Source organism: Myxocyprinus asiaticus, chromosome 7 (assembly GCF_019703515.2).
Source record: "Myxocyprinus asiaticus isolate MX2 ecotype Aquarium Trade chromosome 7, UBuf_Myxa_2, whole genome shotgun sequence".
NCBI lineage: Eukaryota > Metazoa > Chordata > Actinopteri > Cypriniformes > Catostomidae > Myxocyprinus > Myxocyprinus asiaticus.
In genome coordinates this window covers 1,333,523-1,348,493 of record NC_059350.1, presented here as the reverse complement: position 1 = coordinate 1,348,493, position 14,971 = coordinate 1,333,523, and the positions used below count along the sequence as shown (strand labels likewise).

The following is a 14,971-nucleotide window of genomic DNA, read 5'->3' as shown; positions in this document are numbered from 1 at the left end:
ATGCATTTGCTGAATGGCACATAAAGGTTTGCTGTGTTTCAAATTAGCCTGAAGTGGGTTTTAGTTTAAAGTAATTATGTAGTCTGTGTGCATGAAGTGATCAAGCACGTTTTAACAATGTATTGATATTTTTTCTGCTTAAGTCCATGATCAAGGGACCTAATGATAGCAGGAAATAGCCATAACTTTGTCTGAAAAATAAGGAGATAAATAATTAATTTTTAAGGGATTTATTATAATCCAGTAAACCCCAAAGTTATTATTTTCTGCAGTATTTGTGGCATGAAACGCCCAGACAGAAGAGAGTATACAGCGCCCTCATGAGAAGGTAAAAGCGTTATTTCACTTTCATTTTCGTCAGAGGCTGGAAGAAGTGATGGTCAGTGCTGTCAAAGTGAAAGTAATTCACCCATATCTGACGTGTCACTTGTGGTTTTTACTTCGAATATTTGCCCTTTTTTTTTTTTTTTTTTTTTTTGCCTTAAAACACTGTGAAAACCGCCCGTCTCCTTATGTAGACTTTCTTCCTGGTGAGTATCTTTTTAGAAATAATATTTGGTCGTCTTTCCTCCCGACGCATTCTTCCGTATATTTGACCGTCTAAATGACCTTTTAAACTGAAACTTTGGCCATGTCTGTATGGCACTGTACAGAACTACATTTGTCACTACATTCAAACAACACACAATTTAAACTGTTACGTTTATTTAATTTAGCAGATGCTTTTATCCAAAGGGACATACAAAATGAGGAAGGATACAACTTCAGCAATTCGTCTTAAAGAGACAGTAACACGAAAAGTGCTGCATAACAGTTTCAGTTCATAAGGAAAATACTTGCACGAGATTTTTTTTTTCTTTTTTCTTTTTTTTTTTTTTCGTTTCTGCTTAAATAATTTCATCCATAGGTTTTGCATTATATTTAGAGCTGTTATTCATATACAGTAAGGGCTCAGATTCATCTCATATACCAATAAGTCTCTAATCGCATACAATTTATGTAATCTGATTTTAAAGGAATATTCCTGGTTCAATACAAGTTAAGCTCAATCGACAGCATTTGAGGCATTATGTTGATTACCACAAAAATGTATTTTGATTTGTCCCTCATTTTCTTAAACAAAAAAAAAAAGTAAAAATCGAGGTTCCAGTGAGAGTTTAAAAGCAGAAAAGTAAAGCTTATAATCTTATAAAAATACTTACATTCATTCTTCTGTGAAAACTCATGTATTAATTGAGCTGTAAAGTTGTTTAAATCGCCATTTTTACTGTTGTTTTAGGGTTTACAGCATTGCGTCATCATGACAACGAAGTTGTAAAATTGTCTATAACTTTACACAGATACGGTTAGTAAGTGATTTTATCACATTAAAATCATATTAACGCACATATTGTTTACGTCTTGTGTCTATACTTTTGAAACAGTATTTTAACATTTACGGATTGACCCCAATGACTTCCATTGTAAGTGTCTCATTGCAACACAGATTTGTGCTTTTTTTTTTTTTTAAGAAAAGGAGGGACGAGTCGAAATTAATGTTTGTGGTAATCAACATTATGCCACAAATGCTGTCGACTGAGCTTAACTTTTACTGAACCCGGAATATTCCTTTAAGACAGTCTAAAATTAGATTTTTTATATATGTTTTTGTAAAGATCAATATACTGTAAATATAGGTACTTTATAGGTATATAGGCTGCAAACATTTGATTGTCATAGAGATACTGTGCATCCTAACACAAAAAGTGGATGACAGAAATAGGAGAGCCATGTGTTAGAACAACTTATGAGTATGTAATGGACTTTTTGGATAGTTTTTTATTTACATGTTAATACCAATAAAGTCTCTGATCAAACAACTTCTCTAATGTGTTCTTATACTAAAGACTTAGGTAGACAAGATGGCATCAGTTCCAGAGCAGCTTCTGGAAACACTGGATGAGCTGGAAGAAAACAAACTGAAGAGGTTTACATTTCATTTAAAACAAGAAGGGTCAATTTCAGCTGATGACTTGGAAAATGCAGATGCCATTGATACAGTGGATCAGATGGTCAAGTGTTTTAAACCAGAAGAAGCTGTGAAGATCACACTGAACATCCTGAAGAAGATGAAACACAACCAGCTGTCTGAACAGTTAGAGAACAAGTACAAGGAAGGTAATAAAAGAAAGAATATCACTCATGTTAAAGCTGTGATGTAAAACAATGTGTTAATCTCTCTGTCTCTATTTCAGTGCACAATGTTCCAGTGCAGATCAGCAGTCCACCTCAGACTGGAGTCAGTGTTGATCTAAATCCTAAAACAGGTGCAAATGTAAATGCTCCTGTACTCACTGGAAACATTATCTCAGGCCCAGTTACCTTCAATGTCACCTCAACTACTGGTGCTATTGGTATGATCACAACACTATAACACTCTTAACATAATGCCAACCTTACGTACCAGAACATAGTTGGTAAAGGTTGAATAAATATGAGGTGTTACTGGGTTGTTGCATTACTTGTCTGATGCATTGATCTTAATAAATGAATTAGTATTTTCTCTTGCTTTGATTTTGATAACTGCTGCTCTTCTCATAGGGCTGCAGACACCCACAGAGGGACAGATATTTGGGAAGCATGCAGGAAAACAAGGTACAAACAAATTTTGTAAAAACTTTTTTATAAATGCATTTGACTTTGTATTTTAGATCAATTTCTGAATCTCTTTTTAGTTTTTATTTAAAAAATAATAATAATAAATAAATAAAATATAGCTGCAAGCAGCAACTCTGGGGCCAAGCACAACAACGGCATGTAAGGAAGTATCACTGATTATGACTTTAAGAAAAGCAGCATAAAAAACATTGGTAGAAATTCTTACATTTTAATAAAACTAATTATAATTGTTTAGCAATAGGTGGCGCTGTCACCAAGTTTCTACGGTGAGGTCAGGGTGTTGTCATTATGACACAAAAAGTTTCATGGAAATAAAAAAAGCATTGCTGAGATACAGCCTTAGATGCTTTTTGGCGACTTGACATCAAATTCGTTGGAGTGCTATTCGAAAACCATTTTGTCTAACGAAAAGCTTTTGATAAATTTTTGTCATGTGTGTCCCTAGATGACACAAAGAGACATTTTGTGCGAATCAGAAATATGGTCTAGGAGTGATTTGAAAAAGTAGGTTTTCATTGAAATTCAAAATTGCGGACAGGAAGTATGGCCAACCATGGAAATTTGGTATCAGCGAAATCGGCATGACCCAAGGAATCTAAAGATACCAGTCTCATGATTTTAAGCCAAACTATTCAGAAGTTACAAGCAAAAAAATAGCCATTTTCATATCTCCTGACCACTACGTGGCGCTGTGCCAAAACAAATCAGACTTACTGTTTAGGAGGAGTTAGAAAAAGTAGTTTTTTCAGAAACTCAAAACAGCGTAAAATCTACTCAGATAGAAATTTAAACATGGAATGCATTTGACTTGGCATGATCCAAGAAATCAGAGGAAAAATAATTTTGACTCTAGGCCTTACAGTTCAAAAGTTATGAACATCAACATAAGGGCAAATTTGAACAGTTGGTGGCACCTTCAGTGCTTGGCCCCTAATAACGTTCCTGTTATTATGTGGTAACCAGTATGAGGAAGCTACTTTTTAAACTACTGTGGAAGCTACTTTTTTTGCTTTCCGCAAACTAGAGTCATGCTGCTCTACAGCTATACTACAAACTACTAACAAAAAGTAGCTAACTACATAGAAGCTATGTAAAGAAGAAAATATAAAACAATGTAAAACAATTAGATAATATTATTTTATTCTGCAATCAAAGTTCTAAATTTCACTTAAATCAGTTTTATAGTATATAATTAGGGTTAAATATTTAGGTCAAATATATATTTATTTAATTAATTAATTAGGACATTCTCTTATGAAAATTAACCACTACAGTAACCATAGTTAACCATAACATTTGTAGTTAACCATAACCACAAAGCTGACCATTGTTACTACAATATTACTATATTACATAGTAAAACAATGGTTAATTTCATAAGGGTTAAACAAAAAGGGTGACACCACTAAATTGAACATAAATGTATACTACACTGATAAAACTAGAAAACACCATACTTCAGTGTCTGAAGTGAATCAGTGAATAATTTTTGTAAACTAGTTTATTGACAGTACATGAACCATCCAAAAGAATGAACTCACTAAAATGATCGGAGTCCCTAACCCTAAATAAGGGAATCATTGTTTTAACTAGTTCATAACTGTCTGAAAGAACTGATTCACTTAAATGTTTCAGTTTTCCCTTTGCTACATGAGAAAGAGAGGAAAGGTTAGGTGAGTGTGTTTGATTACTCCTTTGGCTCCATTGCTACATTCACAATATAATGTGACAAACAATGTGTTTTATGGTACTCAAAAATTTAGCTTGTTACTGAAAAGGCACACTATTGTGAAAATATCTGAACACACTCAAAAATGTAGTTAGATTAGTAGTGTCATTAATTTCAGTTAGTTACTCCCCAATACTGGTTGAAATGAAGTTGCTGAACAACATGAATTGAAGTCCTTGTGTTCTTGTTTTGTTTCACAGAGGATGATGTCTTGCAAAAAGTCGTGAAAAATTACAAAGGCTACATGAAGGAGAAAACCGGACGTGTTTTTGAGGGCAAAAAAGAAAATAAAATGCATCTCAAGAAGGTTTACACAGAACTCTTTATCACTGAAGGTGATTTTACAGATGTCAATCATGAACACGAGATTCTGAAGATCGACAGAGCTTTCAAAACCCCAAAATTTGAGGACACGCCAGTCAATTACAATGACATATTTAGCTTATTAAGACAAAAGGCAGAAGGTAACATTGTTCTGACCAAGGGAATTGCTGGCATTGGAAAAACCTTCTCTGTGCACAAGTTCATTCTGGACTGGGCTGAAGGAAAAGCCAATCAACATATAGACTGCATGTTCCTGCTTCCTTTCCGAGAGATTAACTTGATTAAAGATAAGGAGTTCAGTCTCCATGAGTTTCTACAGGAATTTTATCCTCCACTTCAAGAACTGAAGGATACAAAGTTGTCTGAAAGTTGTAAGCTTGCTTTTATTTTCGATGGACTTGATGAGAGTCGTCTTCCGTTGAATTTCAATTGCAGTTCACTGCACTCTGTAAATACACGGTCATCTGTTGATGCTTTGTTTACAAGTTTAGTCAAAGGGAAACTTCTTCCATCAGCTCTCATCTGGGTGACCTCACGACCTGCAGCAGCCAATCAAGTCCCTCCTGAGTATGTTGGTTTGCTCACAGAGGTGCGAGGATTTACTGACCTACAGAAGGAGGAATACTTCAGAAAAAGAATCAAGGATGAGACTCAGGCCTCCAAAATCATCTCACACATTAAGACAAATCGTATTCTCTACATCATGTGTCACATTCCAGTGTTCTGTTGGATCGCAGCTACTGTTCTTCATGAAATTCTCATCAAGAACAATGGGGAAGACATTCCTTCAACACTTACTGAAATGTACGTTCACTTCTTACTAATACAGATGAACATGAAGAACCAAAAGTATGATGAAAAAACCGAAAGAGATCGTACAAAGCTCTTGGGTTCAAACAAAGAAATGATCTCAAAGTTGGCTAAACTGGCATTTGAACAGCTGAAGAAGGAAAATATAATGTTCTACGAAGATGATTTGAAAGCTTGCGGCATTGACGTAAGCGATGAGTCAGAGTCTACGGGATTGTGCACTGAGATCTTTAAGAAAGACTCTGTGCTTCATGAGATGAAGGTTTATTACTTCATACATCTGAGTGTCCAAGAATTCCTTGCTGCTCTGCACATGTTCCTCTGCTACCTGAACAAGAACATGGAGGAGCTTGATTTTTTCCTGGAGAATTCACGTCCCGAGAAAGACCTGCTGTACAAGTTGCTGAAGAAAGCTATTGACAAAGCCAAGGCAAACAAGAGGGGGCATTTCGATCTCTTCATCCGGTTCTTGCTGGGCATTTCTCTTGAGTCTAATCAAAAACTCCTCACTGGCTTGTTGACCCAAACAGAGGAGAGTAAGAGAAGCATCAATAAAATTATCGAGTACATCAAGCAAATGCAAAACCTCGATAAATGCCCTGACAAATCCATCAACCACTTTTTCTGCATCCTCGAGCTGCAGGATAGATCCCTATACCAGCAAATCAAGAAATATCTGAGCTCAGATGTCATTGACAAATGTAGAAAGATCTCAACCTCAAACTGCTCAGCGCTGGTCTATGTGCTTCTGATGTCAGAAGAGGTGCTGGATGAGTTCAACCCAAAGAAGCTCAACCCAACATATTCTGGATGTAGGAGACTGGTCCCAGTAATGAGATGTTGCAGAAAAGCTCTGTAAGTCATTTTTAATAGACAAAGAACTTTTCTTATTATTTGTCTGAGATTGCAATGTTCTTGATAGTACAGTACTGTGCCAAACTCTTAGGTACATAAGATGCTTCACAAAAACATTTGTCTTAAGATGGTTATTTATATCTTCAGCTTTAGTGTGTCAATAGGAAATATGCATTTCTTTTGCACGTAGATTAGACTAGAAGAACAGGGAGCCCTGCAACAGATGCCATGGCCCTCACAGAGCCCCCCACTGAACATCGAGTCAGTCTGAGATTACATAAAGAGACAGAAGCAAGTGAGACAGCCGAAATAAATAGAAGAACTGTGGTGATTTCTCCAAGAAGCTTGGAACATCCTATCTGCCAACAACCAAGAAAAACTGTGTCCAGGTGTACCTAGAATTGGTGCTTTTAAAGGCAAAGGTGTTCACACCGAATATTGATTTAGCTTTTTATGTTTACTGGACTTTGTTTAAGTGATAAAAGAAAACTATTCATGGCATTATTTTTGAAGACATCCTCACTATGCAACATTTATCACAAGTGCCTAAAACTTTTGCACAGTACTGTATATTTTATGAAATAAATAATTTAGCTTTAATTTGAGGGTTTTACATGAAATATATGGTTTCTTGAAATGTTTCCAATTTTATATTTATTGTGTAGTGTTAGGGGAAGGCAACATACTGGTTAAATCAATATCCAAGCTAACACTTTTTGGTTCCCAGAACGTTCTGGGAACATTGGTTTTGGTTCCCAGAATGGACCTCCTAATGGAAAAATGAAAAGTGTGAAAGAAAAATAAAACCTAAAAATAACCATTAGAAAATATTCTGTACAAGTTCTTAATATGATGTCACACAAAAACATCCATATCAACCTGTAGCTCTCACTTGGATGCCCACTGAAGCTAAGCAGGATTGAGCATGGTCAGTACCTGGATGAAAGACCTCCTGGAAAAAACTAAGGTTGCTGCTTGAAGAGGTGTTAGTGAGGCCAGCAGGGGGTGCTCACCCTGTAGTCTGTGTAGGTCCTAATGCTCCAATATATTGACGGGGACACTATACTGTAAAAAGGCACCATCCTTCAGATGAAACATTAACCTGAGGTCCTGACTCTCTGTAGTCATTAAAAATCCCTGGACACTTCTCAAAAAGAGTAAGGGTGTAACCCCGGTGTCCTGGCCAAATTCCCCCCATTGGCCCTTATCAGTCATGGCCTCCTAATAATGTCCTTCCATGAATTGGCTCTATCACGCTCCACCAATAGCTGGTGTATGGTGAGCGTACTGGTGCACTATGGCTGCCATCGCATCATCCAGGGGGATGCTGCACACTGGTGCTGGTTAAGGAGAGTCCCCTATACTATGAAAAGTGCTTTGAATGTCCTGAAAAGTACTATATAAATGTAACATTCATTCATTCAAAACCTTCCTGTAACATTCTGGGATGGTTACTTTATGGTTATAAAAAATAAAACCTAAAAATAACTATTAGAGAACATTCTGCACAAGTTCGTTTTAGGTTTTCACAGAAAAACCTTCCTGCAATGTTTTTGAAACTTTACATTATGGTATAAATAGAACCTAAAGAAAATATTCTTAGAACATTAGGTACTGGTCCCCAAAAAATTACCAAAGGAGAACCATATGCTTGTGTTAGGGGAACAATATGTGTTTGCTGGGATAGTGGAGAAATGTGTCAACTGGAATTTTTGAGTATCTTTTCTATCATGGTTTTGCAAAATTCCTCCTGCATGGTACAGAATGCATGTTCCAATCAGATGTTGCACTACAAATAATTATCAGATTATTATCACTGTATTATGTTATCCATAATTAGTTACGTTTGCATTGTTTTTGCATTAAAAAGGTGTCTTTTTCTTACATGGTTTTCTTTCTTGTGTGTGTTTTTTTTTAATCTGTCAAAATGTTAGACAGCTTCATTTTGATTTTGAATCAAAGGAAATGCTTATAATGTAGAGAAAAGCCATCTTCTATGCATCTTGATATTGTTATCAACCAAAAACTATTATGATATAGATATTTGGTTTTATCTCCCACCTGTATGTAATGTAATAACTGAAAATAATGGTTTCTTGAGAAGTTTTGTCTCAGTTTTAGCTTTATTGTAACAACTCATTTAATGAAACCTCTTGAGTAATTTGAGTAATGAAATCTTATAACTCTTCATGACTGTTAATTAACTTTTTGGCTAAAATCTTGCTGTCTTGACAGGTTTTCAGACTGTGGACTGACAGAAACATGCTGTGAAACTGTAGCTTCAGCTCTTCGTTTAGAGAACTGCCCCCTGAGAGAGCTGGACCTGAGTGACAATTACAGTATTGAAGCAGGAGTGAAGCTGCTCTGTGCTGGACTGAAGAGTCCTCACTGTAAACTAGAGACACTGAGGTCGTCACTGTTTATATTTCTCTGAAAAAATGTTTTTAAAAGAGCATAATGTAATGATGAAAATGCAATATTTCAGGTTGGTCCGGTGTCATTTTGGCCAGGACAGCTGCAAGGAGGTGGTGTCTGCTCTTGAGATGATATCATGTCATTTCAGTGAGCTTGACCTCAGCAGCAATGATCTGCATGACTCTGGACTCCAACAGCTCTTACATGGAATGGACAGCAAAGAGAGAAAGCTAAAGATTCTGAGGAAAGTATTAACAATGAAACCTAGATGAAAACAAGACATTATGCTAGATATTTTGTGTTCCACTGAAGAAAAATACACATGTTTTGAGCAAGTATATGATGAAATCATTTCATTTTTAGCTAAACAATGCCTTTAAAATGGTATATAATTTTATTTAATTAGCTTATTTACAATACTTAAGAAACATGATTGGTAAAAGATGGTTTTTAAATGTTCTAATGCAGGTTGGGCTGGTGTAACCTCACTGAGAAGAGTTGTGAGGTCCTTTCCTTAATTCTCAGCTCAGAGTCCCTCCTGAGTGAGCTGGACCTCAGTAATAATGACCTGCAGGATTCAGGAGTGAAGCTGCTCTCTGATGGACTGAAGAGTACAAACTGTAAACTAGAGATACTGGGGTAAGACTTTAGGGAATCATTCAGCAAATCTAGCATAAGGAAAAGTCTACTTTTGCTTTGTTTTATGTCTTATGTTTGGTGTACAGATTAAGTGTTGTTTTTTGTATTTGTATTAATCTGTAGATTGTCTGGCTGTATGGTGACAGAAGTCGGCTGTTGTTATGTAACTTCAGCACTGAGGTCAAACCCTTCACACCTGAAAGAGCTGGATCTGAGCTACAATCACCCAGGAGAATCAGGGGTCAAAATGCTCTCTGAGAGACTTAATGATCCAAACTGCAAACTGGACAAGCTCAAGTAAGTAGTGGGTCAATAGCTAGTTTTCCCTCCACATATTTATGTGGGATATTACATAAAAATGCTGAATGGAAACTCCAAGATACTAATAAAATCTCAAAAATGCACGTACAAAATGAATACGCTATGACAAGAAGACATGTGGATAAACTACAATTGAAACACATTTACCAAATATATTTCTATAGAATTTATATACAGTAAGAATCAGAGCGGTTTGTCTGTGCACTCTAAACCACAAGTAATTTATTACATTTAATAAAAGAGACACAGCATCTTCTACTTATATTTTCATTCCTATTTTGCGCCAATTTCCCCAGAAGAGACGTATTTGTTCTTTTGAACACCTGGGGTGGAAATGCTGCTTTATCAGCAAATTGTTTTTGTAATAATCAACATTTTCGCATAAATTAAATGTGTAACTAAGATGGAAACATGACTAATGATGTGATATTCAGTTTTTGTCTGGATCTATCCAGTTTAAATGTGAAATACATGAAAAATGTAATTGATATAGTCAATGACCTAATTCAAATACACCTTAATTGAAATAGTGTTTTCAATTCATTTTAAAATTAATTTTGGTATTGTTGGGGTGGCCCAAAGGTGGGCATCTAGATGGTGTAACTGTCTAGAGATCAGACAGAGATTTTCAAAAATGTATGAAATCAAAATTAAAACAAAGAACATAGCACATGTGTTTTAAACTAGATTTGTAATATATATATATATATATATATATATTTCTCCTTTTCATCCTATTGGACATACATATTTGTCATTGACCCTACATGTGTAACAAAAGCATGCAAATGCTTTTCTATTAATTGCTTCTTCTGACCATTTTGACTTTTTACTTCATTGTTAATATATTATTTACTTATTTAATTTCTGCAGAACTGATCCTAATGGTCAACACTTCATCAAGTCAAGGATAAGAAAGTGTAAGTCTGCATTTGCCATTCTTTCTCTCTTTTCTATTGCTGTGGTAAAAGGAAGCTTTGCAATGCCAAAGTATTAGTACCATTATACATACACATTTACACACATAATTCAAAAAATAAAATGTGTAGAATTAAATCAAATACAAAAAGTAAAAGTAAAACGATGGTTTGTTTCTCTAATGTAAAATATATTCTGTCCCACAGATGCCTGTGATCTCACACTGGATCTAAACACAGCACACGTTGAGCTCTTTCTCTCTGATGAAAACAGACGGGTGACACGAGTAACAGAGAAACAGCCATATCCTGATCATCCAGAGAGATTTGAGCACAGTAAGCAGGTTCTGTGTAGAGAGAGTCTGACTGGACGCTGTTACTGGGAGGCTGAATGGAGCGATTCAAGGGGGGTGTTGGGGGTGGCGTACAAATCCATACCTCGCAAAAATGATAATCTTGCTATTGGGGTGCCCAGTCATCTTGGAAACAATTATGTTTCATGGAAACTTACCTGTGGGGTGATTACATATGTTTCTCACGATAAAGCGAACATTAACATAAAGACTCCAATCACTCGTCCGTGCAGAGCAGCAGTGTATGTGGACTCGACGGCCGGCACTTTGTCTTTTTACAGTGTTTCTGACACACACACACTCAAACACTTATACACATTTCTCACTTCCCTTAAGGAACCTCTTTATGCTGGATTTAAGGTGGATAGTGGCACTTTGTCCTTGTGCCAGGTGGAGTAACCTGAAGCCCTCTTCAGAATAACATTTATTCGCTTCAGAAAATCATGCTCATTTTGTCTTGTATTCCAGTAAATATATCTAAGAAATATAAGAAATTAAGACAGAAAATGTCTCTTGAAGTTTATCTTTCTTACCACCCCCCACCCCCCACCACCCTTTTTTATAGGAGAAGAAGCTTGTTAATAACACTTTTATAACACTGAATATGAGCTGTATTGGGTTGCATGTTACTTGTGATATTTGGAGGTATGTGGTTTGTATGTTGGTATGTGGTTTTTGCAATACGAGTGTTAGTACAGGAAGAATTTCCCAGTGGTGGGACAAATTTTGACCAGCTGGGATTTTTCAAGTAATTTAGCTTTTTGTAGTAAGACTGGAAGCCTATTTTGACCCAATAATTGCAGTTAAATAAAATCAGTTAAAAGATTAATTTTTATTATTATTTATCATACTCCAATAAAGTAAAAAAAAAAAAAATATTGTGTTGTATAAAGGTGCACTCAGTAATTTTTTGAAGCATGTCGAAGAATGGCTTACACTGACACCTAGTGGCCTGAATGAAGCATCATTCAGATACAGTTGTTATCAGTTCCCAGTTCCTTTGTAGAAATTCACTGTGCACAGTAAACCAGGATTCATTTAATCCATGAGTGAAAGTATCCAATAACAGGACGGTTATTGAGACTAAGCTAGTAGTGTTCAGCTGGTCATGTGATTCTAACATGGCTGCCCCCATGAGGTGCCCCTGCTCCATGCAGAATAAAACAGCTTTTATAAGGTTACTGATATGACTGAACTCTTCATCTCACATGAATGGTCATGATTTTATACCTATGTTTCAAAATTACTATTAATTTCTTTAGGCGTAAAACATTTTAAATGAGGAAAAAAATTAAATTAAGGAAAAGTATTTCACAGAAATTGATAAGATAATAAACTATAAAATTATGTTAAAAATCCTTATACAGAAATCACCAACAACTGCAAATATCATGGATATTCATTGATCAAAAAGAGTGGAAACCCAGGTAGTATTGATACAGTGATTAGTGAATGGATAGAAGTTATAATCACTTGAGCATTCAAAGCTATCAGTACTAAAAATAAAGATTTTTTAAACCTTTGAAGCAAGCAAAGTTATTAAAGTTACAACATTAAAAATACAAACAGCAGAATGGAAAATGCTGACATAAAATGTTAAACTTTAAATTTAAACTACATTTATACTGAATATAAACTAATAAAACTAGAAAACACCCTATTTTAGATAAACAGAGTAGAAATATTGTCATAATCGACAGAAGTTAACTAAGTATGAAAAAAGAAGAGCCCCTTTAAGGCTGCACAGGAGCTTAAGTGAATTAGTAAATAATTTATGCCAACTCAAGCATTTACATTTGTTTACATTAGAACGTTTACATAGATGATGTACTGTCACTCTACTGATTTTTTTTTTTTTTTAGTTAGTAGCTTTGCTACTTTTAGAAAACAGTCCCCTCCCTCAGATGATTTGGAGCTTCAGTCATAACTGAAATTTGCCAACCCCCATCACACTGATGCTCAGGATCAGAAGCTAACCAAATGTGTTAATGATATGAATGTATAATTATTTGTCATGGAAATTAAGCAACTGAAAACAAAAACAGAAAGGAATTCTGTTATGTGTGTGCTATTTTTCCTTTTTGTATGTGTTTTAAGTGGGCGGTTGTGGCAGGGCGGAGGGTGGAGGACGGGGCCGGGTCGTGATTCTACACACCAGGCCCCTAATCAGGCTGATTAGCCCGAGAGGCATAAAGGCCGACTGGAGACGGCAGTGCGACAGTGGTCATGAGCATTAGTTGTTATTATTATTTTTATAATTATTATTTAAATAAATACATTTCATTGACAGTAACTCTTCTGATTAGACTGAAGACACCTAAAGGTCTGAAATGTGTGCAGATACAGATGGTAAGATGCAAACTTGCATGTATATACACTGAAACAAGTTTATACACACAGGTTAGGCAGTGGACAAGAGCTGTGATGTTTTTGTGTTGAGTATCACTCTGGCTGTTGGAGATTTAACTCAAAGTACACAGATTGTAGCACAGAATGTGAATGTGTGTTGAGTATATGTGCTGAACAAATGTGCCTGACATGCTGGTAACTACTGAATTAATCAGTGAAATACGAGATGTAGTTTTAATGTTTTGGTTTTATATCACTGCCTGAACCTGCAAGTACTGATAACTGCTTACAGAAGTTTTCTGTTCTTTTACATTCAGTTCTGTAGGTGTATGAGTGTTCACTAGGGATGTAACGGTATGATGGTATACCGTGGTATTTCCATACCGTTGACAGTATAGTGTGGAGAAGAGAAAAAGTGTGTGTGTGTGTGTGTGTGTGTGTGTGTGTGTGTGTGTGTGTGTGTGTGTGTGTGTGTGTGTGTGTGTGTGTGAGAGAGAGAATTATTTCCATTTTACTAATGGTTCATTTAATAAAAATCTATAAATGTTTAAATGAAAGCTGAGTCGCATTCAACACGTCACTCTGTCAGACCAATCTACCACGCTGTGTAGAACCAAATGTCGGACTCGGAGGAGCATCTTTTCCCCCCACCTAAGCGGTTAAGGTCCGCTGTGTGGGAGTTTTTCGGTTATTTAAAAGACACGAGGCAACATCAGTGTTGACGGACACCCTATTTGCAAAATGTGACGGAGAAAATTGTCGGCTCAGTCGGGAAACACTTCAAATATGAAGCACCATCTCTGAGAGCACATCCCGCAGAATTTGTGGACATAAATGTAAGCGAAAAACTATGTGAACTGTCTGGTAATCAATTAAAAAAAATATAGATCCCCTTTCATAGAACACATAAGCAGATGCAATACACGTTTACAAGACTAAAACCAATTCCAAATAATGGGTAAGCTTACATTTGCGTCAGTGCTTCTGCTTGCTAAACGCTTATCTGTAACATTTTGAAAGACTAAGGCAATTATGTATTTGCAAAATAATAAAACTCAGAGAAAGTCAAATTTACTGTGGTAAAACATTAATATATTACCTACAAATGTGACCTGATCCGTCATTTTGACCCCAAAACGCATTTTGAATGAACGAGAAAAATCTCAGCCATCAATAACAGATTAAGAAAAAACATATTCACATACAAATGAATGCACAAATGTTATATATTTAACATTGACAGTATATTCTCGAATTCTAGTCAAATAATGAGATGAGGTAAATGTCGCGCGTTAATAACAAGCCGACTCCCCGCGGTTGAAACGCGGATTTGGCATGCAGATTAAACATTTTAGTCATGTATACTGTATCTTAAAATCTCTTTCCATTTTGTGCTACTTGTAGTAATGTACATAATGATACACCCGCGGGCCGCGAGTGTTGCTCAGTGACGCTGCTCGAATTTGAGGCAAAAACAGTGATTTGTGGTCATGGCAAAGACCGTCAGAATAACATTTATTTTGTGAATTTCATGATTTAAAAAAAAGAGAAAATAAACTCTTATGTCCCATTTTGTTGGAGCAGTTCACAAATGTATCTTG

The 14,971-nt window shown here is 35.9% G+C and overlaps 1 protein-coding gene across 1 annotated transcript; it reads left to right on the top strand.

Moving 5' to 3' along the window:
* Positions 1-369: 369 nt before the first annotated feature.
* On the top strand, positions 370-12,847 carry LOC127444158 (NACHT, LRR and PYD domains-containing protein 12-like). Its single transcript, XM_051703381.1, has 11 exons — positions 370-530; positions 1,887-2,157; positions 2,235-2,393; positions 2,581-2,634; positions 4,588-6,376; positions 8,612-8,785; positions 8,862-9,036; positions 9,261-9,430; positions 9,554-9,727; positions 10,625-10,671; positions 10,876-12,847. Exons 2-11 carry the CDS (start codon positions 1,902-1,904, stop codon positions 11,418-11,420), a joined length of 3,543 nt encoding a protein of 1,180 aa, XP_051559341.1. The 5' UTR covers positions 370-530; positions 1,887-1,901; the 3' UTR covers positions 11,421-12,847.
* Positions 12,848-14,971: the final 2,124 nt, after the last annotated feature.

What these genes read in the sequence shown, in the direction of transcription:
- LOC127444158 (XM_051703381.1), top strand. Translation starts at nt 1,902, where the DNA reads ATGGCATCAGTTCCAGAGCAGCTTCTGGAAACACTGGATGAGCTGGAA. An exon ending in TGCAAACTGGACAAGCTCAA is followed by an intron (nt 9,728 to 10,624) that starts GTAAGTAGTGGG and finishes TAATTTCTGCAG; the next exon opens with AACTGATCCTAATGGTCAAC. An exon ending in CAAGTCAAGGATAAGAAAGT is followed by an intron (nt 10,672 to 10,875) that starts GTAAGTCTGCAT and finishes TCTGTCCCACAG; the next exon opens with ATGCCTGTGATCTCACACTG.